Source organism: Xenopus laevis, chromosome 5S (assembly GCF_017654675.1).
Source record: "Xenopus laevis strain J_2021 chromosome 5S, Xenopus_laevis_v10.1, whole genome shotgun sequence".
In the NCBI taxonomy this organism is placed as follows: Eukaryota; Metazoa; Chordata; class Amphibia; order Anura; family Pipidae; genus Xenopus; species Xenopus laevis.
The window spans coordinates 76,821,728-76,844,480 of record NC_054380.1 but is presented as its reverse complement, the minus strand read 5'-3'; the positions used below and the strand labels follow the sequence as shown (position 1 = coordinate 76,844,480).

Below are 22,753 nucleotides of genomic sequence, written 5' to 3'. Positions count from 1 at the left end.
CGAAGAGCACCTTGTATGAAAGTCTTAATGTTAGGCCGCAACGCCAACTGGTGTTGGAAGAAAATAGATAGTGCAGATACTTGGACCTTCAATGAATTGATGGCTAGACCCTTATTCAGTCCCTCCTGCAGAAAACACAGTACGTTTGCTTCGTTTAGAACTTGTGGGTCCTTGGAGTTAGTCTCGCACCACGAAATGAAGGACTTCCAAATCCTATGGTAAATCCGTGCAGATACAGGCTTTCTAGCCTTCAATAATGTAGGTAAGGCCTCCTGTGGAACTCCTGACTTGGAGAGTATCAAGGCCTCAAGAGCCACGCCGTTAAATCCAGCCGTGGAGAATTCGGGTGGACGATAGGTCCCTGTGTTAACAGATCGTCCCTGACTGGAAACCGAAATGGAGTGTCTGCTGCTAGCCGCATGATCTCTGCGAACCAGGGTCTGCGGGGCCAGAATGGAGCCACCAGAATCGCCTCTACTTTCTCTTCCCTTACTCGTCTGATGACTCTTGGAATCAGAGCGAGAGGTGGGAACACGTATACCCTGTGAAACGGCCAAGGTGCTACTAGCGCGTCCACCGCTACCGCTAGTGGATCCTTGCTTCTTGCCATAAAACTTGGCAGCTTGTTGTTGTATCTGGACGCCATTAGGTCCACTTCTGGTATACCCCACCTTCCTACTATTTCTTGGAATACCTCCGGATGCAGACTCCACTCGCCCTGATCTACTGTCTCTCGACTGAGGAAGTCTGCTATCCAGTTGTCTACTCCTGGAATGTGTACTGCGGAGATGGCTGGCACATTCTCTTCTGCCCAAAGAAGTATCCTTTGTGCTTCGGCCAGCGCCGCCTGGCTTCTTGTGCCTCCCTGATGGTTTATGTAGGCCACTGCCGTCATGTTGTCCGACTGGATTCGCACTGGTCGACCCCTGAGATTGTGGGTCCAGTGTGACAAGGAGAGCCATATTGCCCTGAGCTCTAGGATGTTGATTGGGAGAGATCCTTCCCCTGGGCTCCATCTGCCCTGTACGGTGTGTTGTTCCAGTACTCCTCCCCACCCCTGTAAGCTGGCATCTGTTGTTACTACTGTCCATGTATGGTTGGGGAACAGCTTGCCTGATTGCAGTGTTGACGGTTGGAGCCACCATTTCATTGACGCTTGAACAGGATCTGTTATTAGTATCCTGCGGTCTAGCTCTGTACTCATCTTCCTTTGATGTAATAGGATTAGTCTCTGCAATGGTCTGGTGTGTAACTGGGCATACGGTACAGCTGGAATAGCCGCTACCATTGTCCCCAGTGCTCTCATAGCTACTCTGAGCGGTATATATCTCTCCTTCTGAATGATCATTAATCTTGTGCGAAAGGTGGATATCTTGGCAGGTGGAAGAAAAGCTTTCCCCAGCGACGTGTCTATCATCAGACCTAGGTATTCTGTCCGTTGCGTTGGAGTGAACATTGACTTTTTGTAATTGATGAGCCAACCTAATTGGGTCAATCTTTCCACCACGGTCTGTAGGTGGTTTGTTGTTAAGGAGTGGGACGGAGTTTTGACTAGTAGGTCGTCCAAGTATGGTATGACTCCTATTCCCTGCAGCCTCAAATCTGCTTGAGCTGCTGCCATGACCTTTGTGAAGACTCGCGGTGCTGAGGATAGGCCGAATGGAAGTGCCACAAATTGCCAATGTTCTCCTACAGCGAAGAAACGAAGGAATCTGTAGTGGTTGGGGTGTATTGGCACGTGAAGATACGCGTCCTTGATATCTATCACTGTCATAAATTCTCCCATCTCCAGGGACAGCAGAACCGATTGAATGGACTCCATCTTGAAATGTTGACGCTTGACATATTTGTTTACTGCCTTTAGATCCAGCACAGGACGGTAGGATCCGTCCTTTTTGGGGACGATGAACAAATTGGAATAAAAACCTCTGCCCCTGTCTGGAGGTGGAACCTGCTGTATGACCCCTGAGCTCGTGAGATCCTGGAGAACCTTTCGAAATGCTGAACGCTTTGGTTCCCTTGAGGGGAGACGTGACACAAAGAATCTTCTTGGAGGAATTTGTATAAAGTCTATGAGATAGCCGTGGGAGACTACCTTCAGGACCCAAGGGTCTTGGACTCTTTGTTCCCACACCTCCCGAAAGTTTCTTAGGCGTCTGCCTACTAAGACACTCTCGGGGGTGGGCACCTCCTCGTGCGGAGGCGGGCTTCTCTTGAGAAGGCTTGGCAGTTTGTCTGGTTGAAGACCAGTTGTGGCCTTGTTTGATTGGGTATCTGGAACGGCTGGAAGACTGGTGCTTTTCCGTTTGTATTCTTTGTCTTTGGCCCTGACTTTGACGAAAGGGCCGCAGAAATGGTCTTCTCTTAAAGGTGGTGCGCTTGGGTCTGTTTTGCGGTAATAGGGTACTCTTTCCACCCGTCGCTTGAGATATAATCTTGTCGAGCTCTGCTCCAAAAAGCTGTTTTCCTACAAACGGAAGACTGACTAGTGATCTCTTTGATGTGAGATCTGCAGACCAGTTCTTCAACCATAGAAAACGTCTGGCTGCAATGGACTGTGCTGAAGCTCTGGCAACGAGTTTTGCTGCATCCAATGCTGCTTCGCAGATATAAGAGTTTGCATCAGCTATTTGTGACAATAAAAGATCCGTAGACGGGTCCTCAGACCCAATAAGTTGTGCTACCTGCTCAACCCATATCTCTATTGCTCTTGACACCCACGCTGTGGCAAAGATTGGTTGAAGCGCCGCTCCTGCTGCTGAAAAAATGGCCTTACAGAAACCCTCTAGACGCTTGTCTATTGGGTCCTTAAAAGAAGCTGCGTCAGCTACTGGTATGGTTGTGGTCCTAGAAAGACGTGACACCGGAGGATCCACCACTGGTGGGGAGGACCAGAGGTTTGTATTTTCCGGAGGAAATGGATAAGACTGTGAAAAGCGTCTAGAAAGTTGGAGCTTGCGATCTGGAACTTTCCACTGAGCCTTAACAATGTCATCTAAGTGCTCATAAGCCGGGAAAACATATGAAGTCTTCTTTTGCCTTTTGAAAATGTTTTTGCTAGGCTCAGCTGTAGCCCGGGTGTCTTCGATGTTTAATGTTTGTAACACCAACTGTATCAGTGATTCTACCTCCCTTTGTGACCTGGGAGTATCCTGCTCCTGATCTGACTCCTCCCCAGACAACACTTGCCCCTCTTCCCCTGACTCTTCCTCTTCAGGTGACTCAGGTGTCGGAGAATGAAACCGCTTAGAAGCAGTTGCCTGTGCGCTCATCCTTTGTGGCTGACTAGAGAGGTGTTCCAAAACTTTGTCCAAAGTCTCTGGAATCCTGGCTAGATTCTGTAGCCCAGCCAGTGAGAGGGAAAGTGCACGCACCAATTCAGAATCCGAGCTCGCCTGAGAAGCCGAAGCTATCGCTGAGCCGGGTTGTAGGGTTGCATTGGGTAAGCTAGCAGCAGGTATATTACCAGTACTACAAGCTACACACTTTGGGTCAGAAGAGGCAATGTCAAATTTTGTTTTGCATGACGAGCATGCAAGGAATGCAATTTGAGATGGGGTGCGGGACTTAGTCTGCCGCTTAGAAGAGGGCATTTCCTCTACTCTGTCAGTCATGTTATAGAAAGTTTGCCCTTCCTTAAGGAAAGGAAGCAGGCAGGGAACTGAGTAATTCCTGTGTGCACCTGGGCTGTCCCTGTAGGGGCGACCTGTATGGTGAAAATGACATGCTTAGTGTCAGAATAACTAAGACTGCCTAAGGAAGTACAACAATAGTACTTACTTTGATTTCTCTGCAGTATCGCCGCAGTCAAGATAGAGGGAGCGAGTGCGCGTTTCTCGCCCGTGTCCCAAGATGGCGACCGGAAGTGACGTATGCGTCGGCAAGGACAAGTAACGCGACTGCGCAGTATGCCCCCAAGGAAAATGGCCGCCGCAGAGCGTGCATCCGCCCACGCCCTCTTCCAGTATGGCAACCGGAAGTGACGCGTGCGTCAAAGACAGGAACGCGATCGCGCAATCTGCCCCAAAGGAAAATGGCCGCCGCAGAGAAAGCATCCGCCGACGCCCCCCTTCCAAGATGGCGGCCGGAACAACATGCGCAGAAAGAAAAAGAAAAAGACCCACACGAGGACTGTCCCTTGTCTAAGCTGTGTAGAGCCAGAGCGGGTAAGAACGCTATCCTACCCGACTCTGCTCCTGCATGGAAACACGAGTATCTACAGGCAGTGCCCTACCCTGTCTATGGAAGAGGGAAGGTATAAGGGGGTGAAAAGGGGATAATAAACACTTACCCCCTTTCGTTGCCAGCCTTCCTGCCCTATTTTTGGTGCTTACCCCGTTCTGGGCTACTGGTGCAGCCTCCGAGGAGCGGGAACCAGCAGCCCCAGGGTGTTGAGGGAGCCTCTGCCTGCAGACCTCCGTAGAGCGGGAAGGCAATCAGGGCACAACATTATTCGGCTGGTGGGGGGCTCGGGAAAGAGAACTCAGGCCCCCACTGCTGGCATGGCACATGAATAAATCGGCACCATTGCTCCCAGCCAGTAGCATCCGTCCTCCTTCTGAGGACACTAAAGTAAAACTGAGGGGAAAGGAAGTGGGCAGGGTATGAGAACCAGTGCAGGAGGAGGAGCTTGTTAACTGTTTAGTGTCCATCCTCCAAGCAACAGGATTTTCATCCCCCATGGTGCCTGTGTCCCCCAATCTAGGCAAGAGAAATATATATATATATATATATATATATATATATATATATATATATATATATATATATATATATATATATATATATATATATATATATATATATATATATATATATATATATATATATATATATATATATATATATATATATATATATATATATATATATACTCACATCCAATAAGGTCACATCCAATCAAAGAAAAAGGCCTGTGACCAGGCCGAAAAGTCAGTCTCTTACTACAATAAAATCATCTTTTAAACGTATCAAAAGCCCTGAGAGTGCGGACCTTATTGGATGTGAGTAGATTAATTGATTGTACACTGCATCTGAGTAACATTTTCGAGAGTGCTGGCAACATGGAGGTTGATATTATATATATATATATATATATATATATATATATATATATATATATATATATATATATATATTTATTTATAGTATATATATATTTTTTTTTTTTATAGTATATATATATATTTATTTATAGTATATATATATATATATATATATATATATATATATATTTACAGTATATATATATATATATATATATATATATTTACAGTATATATATATATATATATATATATATATATATATATATATATATATATATTTGTTTAAAGTGTAAGGCATTTTTTAGTAGCAGTATGCACAAAATGTCGCTGTCTTAAATATATTGATAATGGGTTGAGTGCAGAGGACCTCTTGTAGTTGACTATATGTATTTTGTGGTCACACCCTCATTGCACCCCCGCCTAATGGTTTTAAAAAATAGTGGTGAGCACAACTTTCCCTTGTTTGTTATATTTATATATTTATGTAGCGGAACAACTTGCATATCCTCCGGTGGGTCTGCTCACTGGATCACTCTTGATACACTGGTGATCTAGGTTGGGTCACTGGGGCTGAGGAATATCACGGCACATTTGGTTATAATATATTGTGAACATTATTAATGAAGTTTGTCATTTTGCTATATCACGGTTTTTATGTATACACGAAAGTATACATCATTGTGGGGGTTTACACTGTTTCTGTATCATCATACACACCCACCTGTGACGTCATACAATAGGTTTTGGCGCCAATGGGGATCTTTAAATGGCAGTGTTTGTTTGTGTGTGTTTTCACTTCCTGATGACGGCTTAAGTGAATAGCCGAAACGTTGAAATAAATATTTTTTTGGATTTTGCACCTTCAAAAGTCCTGTGAGTGCGGTTCTTGTTGCTTTATCTATGATTGATTATAACCAGCACCTAGGCAGTAACAATTGTTATGTGTGCACCAGAATTTGGTCTTTATCTATATATATATATATATCTTTATCTATATATATATATCTTTATCTATATATATATCTATATATATATCTATATATATATATCTATATATATATATCTATATATATCTATATATATATATCTATATATATATATCTATATATATATATATCTATATATATCTAGATATAGATATAGATATATATATGTGCATATACGTATACCACCATAGGCCAGGTGTATACCGCTGGTGCAGTCCACCATGGAGCGGGAACCCAGCGCAGGGAGAGATGTGAGCAAGCCTGCAGTCTTCCGTGGAGCGGGAAGGCTGTGGGGCAATCAGTATAAGATGTCAGCTGGTAAGGGCTCTTGAATAGTTCAATGGCCCTTAATGTGGCAAGATCTAACCGGAGTCCTTGATCACCTGCTCCAGCCACTGAATTATGTGTCTTCTCCTTCTGAAGGTAATAGGAGGAGGCAGGGGATAAAGCCCAGAGCAGGAGTCAAGTTTAACAAGTTAGTGTCCATTCTCCAGCTGCAGGATCTTCACCCCCATGGTGCCTGTGTCCCCCAATTAGGCAAGAGAAACACTCAATAGTAAACCATTAAAATTCAGCCATATAAAAGCAGTTCCATTATAAAATGCTGGCTCCTTTTGAAAGCACATGATCAGGCAAGAATGACCCGAGATGGCTGCCTACACAACAAAATTACAACAACAAAAAAAATACATGTAATGATTCATGGATTATATGGTAGAATTATTTGCACACAGTCTCATTACACAGTATATACACAGAATAACTAATTACTAAATATTGCACCATAGAAATCATTACAGAATGCTTTTAAGGTATGGTGATTCAAATTACAGAAAACACGCATTCAGAAAACCTTAGGTTTTAAGCCTTCTGGATAATAAATCCCATTACCTGTATTTCAAATGCACAAAATGCAGAATGAGAAAGTTAAGGCCCCCCCCCCCAAAGAAAAAACAACATTAGACAAGTTTTCCCTAGGTAAACCAATAATTTCCCATGTGCCATTAGGGGCTTAATTACAATCCCTAGAGGGTTCCTATCAGCCAAAATTAAGATACACAAAATGATCCTTAAGGGATCATTAATTAGTGCCGTAAAACTGGAGGTCAGCCATGTCATGTGCAAGAATTTATGGTTCCGCCCTAGTCTATTAACACCATGGACTTCATTGCATGACATCATTCTGTGATGAATTCACCTGAGCACTGCATGCAATATACTGTATAGAACCAGTGTAAATGATCGAGTCTAACATGAGCTCAAAATCACTTACCTGGAGCTCCCATCACTATGCCATTCTCGCTTTTCACCCTCTTCAGACGTTGCCCCACTAGCAGCTATTGCTTCGCTCTCAACATCAGCTTCCTAACATAGAGATGTATGCATTTATTTGTTTAAAGGGACATCACAGAATAGATTTATCAATAAAGTGAAGAAAAAACAGAATCCAAAATTACTTTAAAGGGGACATAATGCAGCATATTTTTTCACAATTTTCATCTAGCAATTATTTTTAGGGATGCTGAATATAGGACTTCGTTTAAAATTTGGCTAAAATCACCACACTTTTTGCAAGATTCAGATTTTTTAAAATGCTGCAAAATATGAACTTTTAAAGTTTTTCATTATCTCTTACAGGTAGCCATAAATATGTGAAAAGTACAAAAAAAGCATTTTAAATGGAATCCAGCAGAGGCTAAAACACCCATATCTACCTGCATAGCTTTTGATAATATGATATTTCAAACGCAATGGCTAAAACATATGGAGCATTACTCTATGTTCATCACAGGGTGCTTTTCATTAAATATCATTTATTAGGCACAGTTATTGAGGTATTTTAATTGCCAATGACCTCAGTTTTAATCAGCCTTAATACTGCTAGTACAGATGGTATTAAAATGCTTTAATGTTTTGGGGACAAGAACCTCTTCTACGTGTTGTGCAAGTCCGTTTCAATTTAAAATAAACGGAGAACTAAGATGGCTGCCCACACACTATTGTAATTATAATTTTTGTACTGGTATGGGTTTATGGGTTCCGTTAGCCTTTCTGTAATTCTGAGCTTCTTGGATGTCTCCCATCCAATAATACAAATCTTTTTAAACAATTTCCTTTTACTCTAATAATAAAACAGCATTGTGTACTTGATCCAAACAAAGATATAATGAATCCTTATTGGAAGCAAAATCAGCGATTTAGTTTATTTAATGTTTACATTTTTTTTTTTACTAGACTTATGGTATGAAGACCCACATTACAGAAAGGTCAGTTATCTGGAAACTCCCAGGTTTTGAGCATTCTGGATAACAGGTCCCAGGATATAGATCCCATACATATACTAAAAACTACACCATAAAAATGATGACAATATCCATTGTAATGTAAAGGACAAAGGTAGGCCAAAGTATTGGGGTTAAGAAAGTGGTGGTAATTGCAAGAGTGAATATTTTAGGAGCCAAGTGCCACTGTTATAACAGATTCAAAATCATTGAATCGAATCATTAACTACTACCCGGTTACTTTTCTTTAAAAAAGAATACACTGATATGATGTATTCTCTGCAGAGCCAGCTGCCAAATTTTTTCTAACTGAAGTTTGACATATGCACAAGTCAGATATCACCACTAAGTTCTGTACTGCACCCCGCCAAAGAAGCACAGAGGATCAGGCCCAGACTGGCAATCTGTTGGTTCTGGCAAATGCCAGAGGGGCTGCTGCAAGGTGCCATTGAAAGTATCTATTTACTGGGCTGGTGTGGGGTTGTTTGGGCCTCTATGTACTTGGAATGCCAGGGCCTATTTTGACTCCCAGTCCAGACCTGCAGAGGATGCCTTGGAACAGGCAAGTAGATGGTACTTGACTCAGTAGAAAGTACTCTGAATCAGAAGTTAAACAATTAAATAATTTGCAATTCCAACTACTTTAAACTGAAATAGTTTCCACTTTAGCATACCGATGGCATATTTTTCTTGAAAGACCAATAGAAGCCTAAATCAGATGCCTAAACTGAAGCAGTTATTAGCAGGCGTTCATTTGAGCTGTAGCAGAAATAAACTTACATCTGATGAACTATTTTCAACCTCTTCAGTAGGACCTGCTTGTTCTTCAAGGGTAGCTCGGGTGTGGCAGTTGTTTGAAGTGGATGATTGCTTTTTAGAGTCTCCATTGTCCAGTAACAGTTCCAGGGAGTGGTTCTGGAAATGTTTCAAACAGTGTGAGAGAAAAATGACAGGAGGGAGATTGGAATGTATAGAATACTATACATATTAAACATAACAGAAACTTTTTTTCAATATCAGGGACCTATTAAAAGAATCTTACCAATAACTTTGCTATAAGTCAGCTGCAGAGAAATAAGCATTATTTTAAAGTTAATCTATAGCCCAAAAATATATGGCAGATATTTTCAGACTTTCTGATTTAAGTTACCTCAACATATTTTTAAGACTCCATAATTAAATTAATAATACATAATCATCTCCTTCAAGGGCTCTGATCAAGAACTCTCCCAAAAACACAGTCATCATAATCTCCCAATATCTTCACAAGGACAGCACCCTGCTGAAATAATTTTCCCCAGGTGCTCGGTAAATGGTTATAATACTTGAAAAAAGACCAGCAACACCAAAATGTATTTCATTTTGTGCATGAATAGCCGCACAATAAAACAAAATAAAGCCGCACAACTCAGGACTTATAAAAATTTTACGTACATTTTTATTGGACACTAACGGACGTTTCGGCTGCAGCCTTTTCCAAAGTACAATTAAACATTACATTGACCATGTTAAATACCTTGTTTGGCGCGAACCTCCTCCTATGTCATCGCTAACGTGAACTACGATGTATCACAGTATAGTTAAACCCCCACTACTACATACTACAGTATAGTTTGCATTTTCTTCCAGTATTTTTTTTTTTTTGGCAGACGGTGGGGCAAGGTTTCCCCTTTACAAGTTTATGGTTCTTGCGTGGTATTCATACAGTAGCATCTAGCACTGAGTTTTTTTCTATATATTTTGTCTCAATGTGTAATCATTTCAAAGTAACGGACCTTTGTGTTTTGACAGTATTAAAAAGTTTGAAGTAGTATCTATGCTAATATGTTGTATCTGCAGAATATTTTATTACTGGAAGAAATGTGAATGCATCAACTAGAAAAAAAAGACACATGGTAAAATCAATTACATTTCCTCTGACTCAAGGAGTTCTCCCACTCAGTATAGTAGTTATTGACCATAAAAACACAATGAATTGAATTTAAACTCTCTACTGCAGCAGAAAATAAAAGTATTATGTTTAAAAAAGTTGGATTATGAAAAATAAGTGTTACGTGGTGGCAGTATTTCCCATTTCACAATGTGAGTTGGTTACCTTAGAATAGGAAACTTTGTTTTCTCTAACAGCATGATTTGTAATGGTTTTCCTTTTATCTTCTTCTTTGTACATCCTTATTTCCTCTTCTCCTTTTGCAGTTCTCCATTCTTCCTGTTTACTGAGAAACCGGATAAAATTTTTATGCCCTCGTTCTTTTATTCCACAAGGTCACAAACTCGAGCAGCAGCCAAAACAAAAACACTGACTTTATGATTGAATCTAATGTGTCTACCGTAGTACCTGGTTGTAGCTGGAAAAAAAGGCCCACAGTGAGTGTGTGTGAGTGTGAGTGTGTGTACGAAATCCAAAGGTGCACTCCGTTAACTCAGTAGAGACCTGGGTGCCAGCCAAAGTAAATAGATATTTGCAGAAAGAAGCGACACTCACAGGATGTTTTCAATGCAGGATAGTTGTGTATTTATTATATATATATATATATATATATATATATATATATATATATATATATATATATATATATATATATATATATATATATATATATATATATATATATTTACAAGTGCAATAAATAGGAATAAATATAAATAAATTCAATTAAAAATGTATTCTGCCTATTCTTTTAATTAAGAAAAAAGGTTTCTGATTCTTGCTATTATTGTTATATGCTTTTATTTAAACAAAAGGCAAGTTTCTGCCATATTCTTGAAGGTCAAATTGAAATAATTCATATATATATATATATATATATATATATATATATATATATATATATATATATATATATATATATATATATATATATATATATATATATATATATATATATATATAATTGACAGAATCCATATATTCAGTATAGCTACAAATTTATTTTGTCTAGGGAAAAAGTATTTTGTCTAGGGGAAATAATGAATAGAAAAATTAGGTCGGGAAACCCTACCAGCAATTATTGCAATATGTTTTGAAGGGTCTGACTCTAGGATTTACCTTAATACTCCAGTAGAGAGCTCAGGAACAACCACTCTTCTACTCCAAGCGACAAGATCTCTTTCAGTTGCTATTTCGCTTCTCGGAGCATTTCTATGCATCTGTCTAACACCCTCAATTTGACCACTGCGTCTTAATCCGATATTTGGTGGTGAATGGACTTCTGAAGAAGAGCTCACAGAAGCTGCACAAAAATAAGTGCATGAGAAAAAACGATTAAAAGGTTATATACACAATAAAGAACAACAAATGCAACTGTTATATTGACGTTATATGTTTATCAGCTTGAAAAAATGAATAACTTTTATTGGTTATAACTGGGATGGGATTGTTTTGTTTTATAATTAAAATCACACATTGCTTATAAGAACACTTTATGATCTTTCAAGTCAATTGTATCCTTCCCTAAGCCTCTACAGTTCCCGGGCAGGCTGATCTCAACAATTCTACAGGCGAATATGCAACGGTGCAAGAATCACAAGATCACTTCAGGGATATGTCTAGAAAATCCAGCTAGAATGGCTGCACTCAATATAATTTACATGCAATCAGTACAGCCCTGCAACATGCATTTAATAGATAATTTACATGCAATCAGTACAGCCCTGCAACATGCATTTAATAGATCAAGTGATCTGGTAACCCTAGACCAGGAAGTTGGGTATGGCCAAAATTATTGTAACATACAAACAATTACGGAGAAAACACTTTTGAACTAAAATGCTCTTAAATGCTTGTGTGACCTTGTGGTACAGCATGAGAAACAAATTTTGTTTTTAAAAATTCCTCATAAGGCAGAACAGTGGGGCTCATTTATAAACATTGGGCAATTTTGCACCTGGCCAGTAACCCATGGCAACCAATCAAATGTTTGCTTCCATTGATCAACCTGTATCAGGCTTAAAAAAGCCAATAACTAATTGGTTGCTATGGGTAACTGCTCAGGTGAAGATTTACCCAATGTTTATATATGAGCCCCACTGTCCCTTTAATTTTTATATCCAATCTGATTACATTGCCTATGAATAAGATCCTATCTTTCGAAACAAAATCACATTTTTATTCTTGCCTCTGCCTGTGCGGCTGTTGGAACCACTAGATGTCTCTGCATTCATTCTCTGGTCTTGCTCTTGTTGAAGCCTTTGAATCAAGCTATCCAAAGGACTCGCTTCATTGTTAGCTTGCTGGCTGAGTACCTGATTCATCCCTACATAACAAATAATGTGAAATTAAACAAAATACTTTTAAATCCTACACATAATTAAGCTAATTTATGCTTAATTACCAGATTCAATCTCCATTCAACCTCCATTTACTGACTGAAGCATCTTTAATGCATTACAGTAGAACCCCAATTTTAAGTTTTTCAGGGGACCTGAAAATAATGGTGTAAAATCCAGGAACATGTAAAATTAGGGGATGTAAATTGGGGGTTCTACTGTAATTTAAAACAAAAAATACTTCTGTTGTCTCTATTACAATAAAATGTAAAACATGTTTTAAAAAGTGTTTACTCTCTTAAAAAGTCACCCATATTAAAGAAAGCTCAGAATAATGAGAGAAATTGTTATTCTAAGCAAATTAAGATATACATTCATTATTATCATTCAATAACTGTGAAGTTATTTGCAAATGTAATTGTATTTGAAAGCAACATTTGTTTAATCCTCTTGGTTTTCTGATTTTGACTCCTAAAATAATGTAGCACAAGTCAGTTCTCCTCTAGGTTTATTAAATCTGGTACATTGTTTTAATAGTGAGAACCACTAATTCGGAGAATATTGAAAAACGAATTAAATAATTTTAACAAACTATTTAAAATGGTAAGTAATATTATTGAAAAGTTGCTCAGAATTTCATTATGCAAAAACAAATTTCCCAAGCAGACAAGAAAAATGGTTAAAGGAACAGTAACAATAAAACATTCCTTAAAGTGTCTTAATTCCTTTAAGTGTCCTGCACTGGCAAAACTGGTGTGTTTGCTTCAGGAACACTACTATAGTTTTATATAAACAAGTTTCTATGTAGCCATGGAGGCAGCCATTCAAGCACAGGATACACAATGGATAATAGATATGTTCTGAAAACTCCCATTGTGTCCAACACAGTTTATTGTAATTTGTTTTATTTCTTTTTAACCCTTTGTCTGCAAAACACGAGTATGTGCGAGCTTGCGTGTACACGTGTGTGTGTGAGTGCTCGTTTGTACACGTAGGCAAGGGCTATAAGTGGCAAGAGCATATCGAATACATTCTGTGTCAGCTAGATGAGAGAAAAAAGGTTGCGCATGCCTAGTTATAAATTATTTTGTAATACTTTTGATTTAATTGGATGTAAAGTTTTACAATGTTATTGACTGTTGCAAAATAGAACATAAAATTACCCATATGTAAGCTAAAATGTTCCCACTGGAAATTACCCCAAGTAAAATGTCAAAAAAGTTGGTTGGCAGTCAGATGCAATTGTGTGTCAAATAGGCTAGCAGTGAAAAGGTTAACACTTTGACAGGATGCAAAATTAACAGTATCTGTACTGTTTTTTTCAAATGGGGCTTTTATGCTACGTTGTAATTAGCATAGCTGAAATACTGAGTGGATATTACAAATAAAAAATGCAACCATTATATAGTCAGAAAAACTAAAAAACATGAAGAATTTAACCACAAACCTGAGGATGTCAACCCCATTTGAGGAATAAGCTGCTCGTCTCTGCAGTTTTCCCGACCAGGGACGAGTCGCTGATAACGTGATGGATGTGGGTTACCATCAACATCTACCAGAAATGGAGGGGGCATAAGATGAGGAGCCTGCTGTGTTTGTTCATCCAACACATAGTTGTTTGCATCCCGTATAAGAGGCCGATAATCACTGTGAAAATACATTTGGTCTGCTATCTATAACAGACAAATAAGGGAAAACAAAATTAGAACAGGATATATTTGTCCCCTAACAATGCCAATGCAAAATATTCACAGCAGCCATCTCCTTCTCTTTGGTAATCTTCGGAATGAGACTAGTGTAGCGGCGCATCCACAGTTGAAGCAATTTTCTGTTACATGCCAACTGCACATGCGCCGGATGACAAAAGTAGCTGAAGATGGCTGCCGTGAACTCCACTGGACAGTGGGGTAAGTAAAGACTTAGGGGCATTTGCCTGGGGTAGCAGTTAGGCTAGGGGGGAGGAGGGTCTATATAGGGTAGAGGGTAGGGTTTTTTTTTAACTTTAGGGTTGAATTCTCCTTTAACAGCGTATACAGCACACGAAAATGTTTTGCTTACTGTTTTCTAAACTGGTTTGGATGAACAAAATCAAACACAAACTGGGAAGTCTCCATGGGCTATAGGAACCTCTGAGCAGGAAAAAGAGATTTGTGTACTTACCGTTAAATCCTTTTCTCTCCAGTCTAAAGGGGGACACAGGGACCATGGGATAAAGTGTCCCTCCCATCAGGACGAAGGACACTGAGAAACTTCTTTATCCCCTGTTCACCCGGAAGGGCGGCAGTTTGTAACCAAGAAGAACAACTCTCGCAATGTCAAAATAAACAGTTAAACCAGAGTTCAGGGGGGGGGGAGCCCTGTGTCCCCCTTACAACTAGAGAGAAAAGTATTTAACGGTAAGTACACAAATCTCCTACATCTGGGGGGGGGGGGCACAGGGGCCATGGGGCTATACCAAAGCGGCCCCACAGTAGGGAGGGAAGAACTCTTAACGGTCTATGAGACCACTGCCTGGAGAACCTACCTACCAGAGGCTGCCTCATTTAAGTATTGAATTGATAGAACCTCGTGAAGGTACAGTATGTAGGGAGGACCAAGTAGCTGCCCTACAAACTTTTTCGGCTGATGCAGAGTTTCTATAAGTCCAGGAAGCTCCGAGGGCTGTAGTGGAGTGGGCCCTAACCCTGATGGGGGGCACCTTCTTCTGCGCCAGGTAGGTCCACCTCACTGTCTCCCTAATCCAAAGAGCAATGATGGTTTTCGTGGCAGGAAGGCCTCTCTTGGCCCCTGAAGGTATGATGAACAGAGTATCGGTTTCCCGAATGGATTTCGTACGGGCAACATATGTCTTCAGGGTTCTAACTACATCAGACGGCCTCCCTGGCATTCTTTGAGTTGTTGCAAAAAGACAGCAACCCTAGGGCTGTACGGAAAACTGCCCTATCTTCATGAAAAACCAGGAAGGGTTCAGAACAGGACAGAGTCCCCAGCTCTGAGACTCGTCTAGTCGAGGAGATGACAAGGAGAAAAACAGAGTTCCATGTGAGGAATTCCAATCTCACCTCATCCAGGGGGTTCGAAGGGGGGTCCAGCAGCACGGTCAGAACTAGATTTAGGTCTCAGGGGGGAACCCGGATGTCGGAACTGTGGGGCATCGTGAGCAACTCCCTGCACAGAAGTGTGCACATCATCCGAAAGAGTTATCCCCTCCTGGAATAGAACGGATAGTGTAGAAACCTGGGCCTTCAGGGAGCCCAGACTCTGTTCCTTGTCAAGTCCTGCTTGTAGAAATTGGTATCCACGGCAAACTGAATTCCCCAAAGGGAATTTCTTCTACGGTACACCAGTTCCGGTAAGTCTCCCACATCCTGTAGTAAACCTTGGCAGTGGTGGGTTTACGAGCTTTGATCATGGTTAGAATGACATCTTCTGAGAACCCTTTCGGCCTTAGGACTGCCGCTTCAGGAGCCATCCCATTAAGCGAAGAGTTGAGAATTGTGATGAAATACAAAAGGGCGGTTGTGGGAGCACTGAACCTTGGATCCTGATTGTGTAAGGTATCTAGTACCATCCTGATAAGACCTTCAACCCCAGAAAGTGACTGCAGGGTTCCTCCTCTTCGGAAATTCAATGACAGGCAGGCATCACTCCGGAACATCCATCGAACAAATAGTAAAATCCAAGAGCCAAAAATTGAGTATAAAAAATATTTCTTTATTTGCCAGCATCTTGTCTATGGACAAGGCCAGTTGTGTTATGCATTGAAGGTTGGAAAGGGATTGGGACAATGAAATGGCCCAGCCTGGGGCACCTCCGATGGGAAGCCCTGGGAAGGCGAGTCCCTCCTGTGAGAGGGTCCCAGGGCAGCCATTGAGTCTGAGGAGTAGGAAGCCTGTGTTGGGTCTGGGCTTCAAGTGGAGCAAAGAGAATCTACTTGGCCCTCCCGAAATTTTGTGAGGCATTTAGAGAAGACAAAGAAAGTAATTGAATAGTTAGTGTGTCTGCCCCCCCTTGAGAACAAATCCCACCCTGCCTCCCGCCATTGCAGGAGTCAGAGTACCTGTGCTGTCGGGTCTGACGCCGTTAGGGGAGAAAAGAGAGAGAAGTAGCGAGGAGTATGGAGGAGGCTCTGCACCCAGGAACCAGGCAGGAGTGGCATGACGTTGGGAGGAGGACTGACTACAATGAGTCAGTAATGAGAGGAAAAAGGCGGACGTTGAGGCAAGAAGAGCCACACTCCTGTCACGCCACGTGCTCTGCGCTGGATGGTGGACCGGGGATCTGCCCGCTCTCACTCCCTTCTCCCCCTGTGCGTGTCTTAGTAGACAGGGCAGGCGCCCTTCTGGGTGAACAGGGAATAAAGGAGGAGTAGGAGGGGCCTCAGCTCTGACGTTTCTCAGTGTCCTTCCTCCTGATGGGAGGGACCTTTTACCCCATGGTCCCTTTGTCTCCCTAGACGTGGTAGAAATGCTATAAGTAAACAATCACTTTAAGAAGGGCATATTGTTGACCCGAAACTTGATCCTAACCTGTGTGTCTGGAGCACCACAATAAAACTGGTAACACCCCACTTTTGAACTTGCTTGATATGATATAAACAAGTATAAACATGCCCCTAAACCTTTCCCAACTGATTACCAAGCCTTTACACCTAAAAACTGCCCCTTGTGATAACGTCGATTGTGCTAATCTCCATTACAAGGAAAGGTTAGCTAACTTGGGAAATTTTCAGAAAGACTACTAGAATTTATATAAACAAGCTGCTGTGTAGCCATGGGAGGCAACCATTCAAGCTGGGAAAAAAGGAGAAAAGGCACAGACTGCATAACTTATAAGCCCGGTCCAATACAATGGTGTTTTACCTGTTTACTGCTGTGTAACCTATGCCTTATCTCCCTTTTTCCATCTTTGTGTGCTGTCCCCACAAAGCAGCTTGTTTATATATAAACTATAGTAGTCTTTCTGAAGCAAGCACACCAGTTTTACCAGAGTAGAGCAACAGTACATTATATTTCAATTACTTTGATAAACTTTCAGTTTTTACCGACAATGTTACTTTTCCTTTAAAAGGGTGGTTCACTTTAAATTAACTTTTAGTATGTTATAGAGTGCCCAATTCTAAACAACTTTTCATATGGTCTTAGTTAGAGTCTTCTTCTGACTCTTTCTAGCTTGCAAATGGGGATCACTCACCCCATCTAAAAAAAACAAATGCTCTATAAGGCTAAAAATGTATTATTGCTACTTTTTATTAATCATCTTTCTAGGAGGCCCTCTCCTATTCATATTCTAGTCTATTATTCAAATCAATGTATGGCTGCTAAGGTAATGTGGACCCTAGCAACCAGATTGCAGATATTGCAAATAAAAAGCTAAACACTATAAAAACACAAATAATAAATATGAAAACCAATTGCAAATTGTCTCAGAACATCAGTCTCTACATCATAAGAATAGTTAAAGGTGAACAACCGCTTTAAGCAGCAATATGTATACAAACACAAGGGAACCATACAATAAACTTTCAGTTATGCTATTCACCATCCTTGCAGTGGATGTGAGGGGAACAACGTAGAAGAAAGAAGATTGTATTTTAAAGGGACAATATACTCCCCCCCCCCCTTTTGACATGAACCCTTTCAGCTGGGTTCATATAAAAAAAGTGCACAAAGTGTTTAAATAAATGCATGTGTTTTTTTGTAAGCAATTCCTGCCCCTGACCTGAATGGCTCATTCCACCCTCCCCCAAGAGTCACATCCCTCCTCCCATCAGGAGGATGCTTTTTTGAGTACAACTGCACTACCTACAATGCCTCTTCAAATTTCTCATCTGATCCAAAGCTTTACAAACAAACATTCTGAAGGTCTCCTTCTCTAACCCTTCTTGGAAAAACGAAAGCTCCGACTCCGATTCTCTTGCCTCATTTTCTGCACTGGGACTGAATGTAAGGACTGGATGTGAGTGACTGACAAATGATCCAATCAGCAGCCAGTATAGGTGTCTTCAGAAGAAAAAGGGTGAAGGAAGGCAAAATCTTCCTCCGAAGATTAGCTTTTTGGATATTTTATGAGATTTTTTTTTAAAGGGATTTCAGGATACATGACAGACAGCTATACTGAGTCTACCTACTCTTATGGCCAACATTGGACTGGATGCAAGATATATATTACAGGTAAAATGTTTTTTAATGTGTGAAGGGACACTTCTATATTTTACATTGCTCCAATTGATTTAGTCCTATTAATTTTAGAATTTGTGCCAACATCTGTTAAAGGATATCTAATTACTTTTTTGTATTAATAATTAAGCGTCATTAATGATTACCTCTTTGCTATTTTACTTTGTTAGTAAGCAAGAGTATTTAATGCTCCTGTATGTTTTTAATATCTTTAATATTCTAAATAATAGACAGCTTCCAGCTGATTTCACTGATTTTAGTAGGATATAACTAAAAGATTACACACCCCAATACAAAGCATGTCACAATGAATGCTTTAAGGCAACTGGAATATATTTCACATAATTGATGTATAAAACATGTATGGGATCTATTATCTGGAAACCAGCTATGCAGAAAGATAAGTATTATGGAATGGCCATATCCCTTAGACTTCATTTTAATTAAAGGAACAGTAAATGAAAATATAATGTAGTGCTGACCTGCATTGGTAAAACTGATCTATTTGCTTCAGAAACACTACTAAAGTTCATATAAACAAGCTGCTGTATAGCAATGGCAGAAATCTAAAAGGCTATATGGAGCAGGTTAAATAGTGGATAACCGATAACACCATTATGTTCAACAGAGCTTATCTGCTTTGTAACCTGAGCCTTTTCTCCTTTGAATGGCTGCCCCCATTGCTACACAACAGCTTATTTATACAAACAATAGTAGTGTTTCCGAAGCAAACAGTAGTTTACTAGTGCTTGACAACACTGCATTATATTTGTATTACTTTGAAACATTTTCATTTTTTAGGTTATTGTTTCTTTAAATAATTCATTTTCAAAAATGTTTTGATTTTTCTCTGTAATAACAATACAGTACAAACATATGTTTAATCGTGTTTCATATTGCTCAGTTGTAAAGTTTTAGAAAATGTTAGTTCCTTATATTAAGTTAATGTACAAGAATCTTGGTTTGTTTATATTAATTTAGTTACTATATGAGAAACTTGCCATGATAAACCATTATGCACACTAAATGTTAACGTACCTTGTCATATTTGCTGCTGGAACCAAAGCCAAATATCAGTAGATGGCCATGGGAGTCTGTACATGCAAAGTGCTGTCCATCCGGTGAGCACTTGCAGTCAAACACAGCTCCATGACCTTGCCCTTCAATCTGTAACAATTCATGGTTTGGTTTATTTTTATTCATTACTGTGATAACATGCACTACAAAAAAATCATTGATGAAAATTATAAAATATTACATTGTTAAGCATGAAAACTGAAGCAGACAAGTTTTATATCCCTATAGGAAAATGGCTAGAACAAAAGCAACACAGTCACAAATATATCATGCAGGAACTAAAACTCCCATCTTGGAGTCTCTGGGCCTACCCAGCTTGGGGGCATAGTGACACTGTAAAAGAGATTTATTTAATAACATGTCGCGCAGACTGACTTTATGCTAATTTGGCAGTACTCCTGGGAACTATTTCTTAAAGGCACTAAATGATAAGGAGAAATACAAAAACATCAACTAATTACACAACACTAGCTGCAGCCATTAAAACAGTGATACAGCATTTTTTCCCTTTGGGAAAAAACTATAGGCACATGATTAGTGTATTTGTTAACCTGAGGGTTTGTTTTTATGGGATATGGTATTTTAACTTAAGTTTAGTGTAAATAAAATAATATATATATATATATATATATATATATATATATATATATATATATATTTTGACGATGGCTCCATGTGAGTCGAAACGCGTTGATGCACCATGCACTAATAAAAACCTTTTGATATACAATTGAGGAGCTGATGCCGTGAGTGCTTTCACTGGACTGATGAGATAGATGGATAATGAGCCCTTTGGGAAATTGGAAAGTGAATTCAAATTTAATATAAATACACTGGCCAACGAGTTAAACAGAAAGTGGAAAAAGTTCAGTAGGGACAAAACAGATTTTGAGACTGGGAAGGTGTATGTAAGGAACTGGGGGGGGGGGAGGAGATAGAAATAATGGTTCAGAAAGGTTGAGACGGGACACATACATCAGAAAGTGAATTAAGTGACAGCTCGATGAGCAGTAAAGGCTCTAACCATGGACATAATTGGCTGCCTAGGGACAGAAAAGTAGGAAAGAGTGGCACCCAATCTGTGACAATGTCTGCCACCACTACTGCCCAGTCTTTTTTAGGGAATCTACACCCATAAGGTCTGACACTAAGGGACAGACAGAAATGGGGTTATCGGTACAACCGGTAACTGATTCACTGCAAATTGTAAATCTTTCAAAACACATTCTAACCAATCATCAAATAAAGGCCTTACAAAATGGTCTACCTTTCTCACCAACCATTTAACTTGTTCAACTGGATAAAGGATTTGCATCTTTTTGGGAGAAAATTATTGTTAAAAAAACATTTTAGCACAGACAATAAACGTGAACAATGGTCAGCGGAGGAACAAAGGGCTTTACATAATCTATGTCATCTATTAGAGGATAACAAAGTCCAAAATAGCTGTAGCACACAATTCCGTTTTGATGATGCAAAAAGTGACTTTTATTGGCTCATTGCAGACTTCAAAACATGGCAACGTTTCGGGCCACACAGGGCCCTTTCTCAAGCCCTTTCTGAGAAAGGGCCCTGTGTGGCCCTAAACGTTGCCATGTTTTGAAGTCTGCAATGAGCCAATAAAAGTCACTTTTTGCAACATCAAAACGGAATTGTGTGCTACAGCTATTTTGGACTTTGTTGCAATTGTACTGGCTCTTCGCAGGGGGCCTTATATGCTGTTTAGCAGCAGACACCTGAAAAGGTTAATGGAGTAGCAGGTGAGCGCCCTAATTTTTGTGTGGAATCTATTAGAGGATAATGATCAGTACAGGATCACAGAGCAGGGCCCCTTTTCCTCGTTGAGACCAAAAAGTATGTTCACTCCTCCAAATGCTATTTGCACGAAGACTGAAGTGTTCATAGAAGGATGCACACAAGATTTAAAACAACTACACCATAGAGAACAAAATAATCCCATCACTATAATAACTTGTCATGAAAAGAAAGACAAGGTTTAAGACAGCTGGAAGATAAGTATATAATAATTAAACCTAGTGACAAAGGTGGGAACATAGTGATACAGGACAGAGTAACATATGTACAAGAGTGTATGCTCCAGTTGAATGACATTAAGTGTTATGTACTCTTATCTAAAGATCCAACGGCAACTTTCCAGAATGAATTACTTGAGATTCTGAATAAAGTTAAAACACTCAATATCATTAGCAAAGAGGAATTGGATTTTATGAAGGTAAAATCTCCAATCATTCCCACCTTCTACACAATACCTAAAATACAAAAAAATTCTTCCGCACCACCAGGTCGCCCCATAGTTTCTGGCATTGGCAGCTTATCAGAACCCTGTAGCATGTATGTTGATGAAATACTAAAGCCCTTTGTCTCTAGCCTTCCTTCTTTTATGGAAGACACCATGGATGCTCTAAGACATTTGGAAGGTGTCACTTTAAAAGAGGAACAGTTCATAGCGTGTTTTGATGTTGAATCCTTATATACCAGTATCCTACACGATATAGGACTGAGAATTTAATTAGGCCCTGGCATTTCAGGTACACAGAGGCCCACTCAGCCCACATAGAGGCCCAAACAGCCCCACCAGCCCACTAAATACTGACTTTCAATGGGACCTTATGGCAGCCCCTCTGGCATTTGGCAGAACCCACAGATTGCCAGTCCAGGCCTGAGTGAAGGATACATTGAGTCAGAGAGACCAACAATACAGGGCACATAATGAATTTGTGGTGGAGCTATTGGAGTTTGTACATAATTATTTTACATTTAATGGGAGAAATTACCATCAAGTCAGAGGGACTGCGATGGGTAGTACATGTGCTCCCAAGTATGCAAATATCTACTTGGGTTGGTGGGAACGGAATTATGTGTTTGGAGAGGAGTTAACACAATATGCACAA

The 22,753-nt window shown here is 40.0% G+C and overlaps 1 protein-coding gene across 3 annotated transcripts in view; it reads right to left on the bottom strand.

Annotated features, from left to right (window-relative positions):
* Window positions 1-22,753, bottom strand: part of phip.S (pleckstrin homology domain interacting protein S homeolog) — a 107,348-nt gene that overhangs the window by 42,627 nt on the left and 41,968 nt on the right. For all 3 annotated transcript variants that reach the window (XR_001935949.2, XM_018265475.2, XM_018265476.2), the window contains exons 16-22: window positions 19,803-19,931; window positions 14,033-14,258; window positions 12,435-12,572; window positions 11,366-11,549; window positions 10,412-10,532; window positions 9,097-9,231; window positions 7,308-7,399 (exon numbers count right to left, since the gene is read on the bottom strand). Coding sequence is in view for 2 of the 3 variants with exons in the window: in XM_018265475.2 (XP_018120964.1) it covers window positions 7,308-7,399; window positions 9,097-9,231; window positions 10,412-10,532; window positions 11,366-11,549; window positions 12,435-12,572; window positions 14,033-14,258; window positions 19,803-19,931 (1,025 nt within the window). In the remaining variant the exon portion in view is untranslated. The remainder of the gene's footprint in view (window positions 1-7,307; window positions 7,400-9,096; window positions 9,232-10,411; window positions 10,533-11,365; window positions 11,550-12,434; window positions 12,573-14,032; window positions 14,259-19,802; window positions 19,932-22,753) is intronic.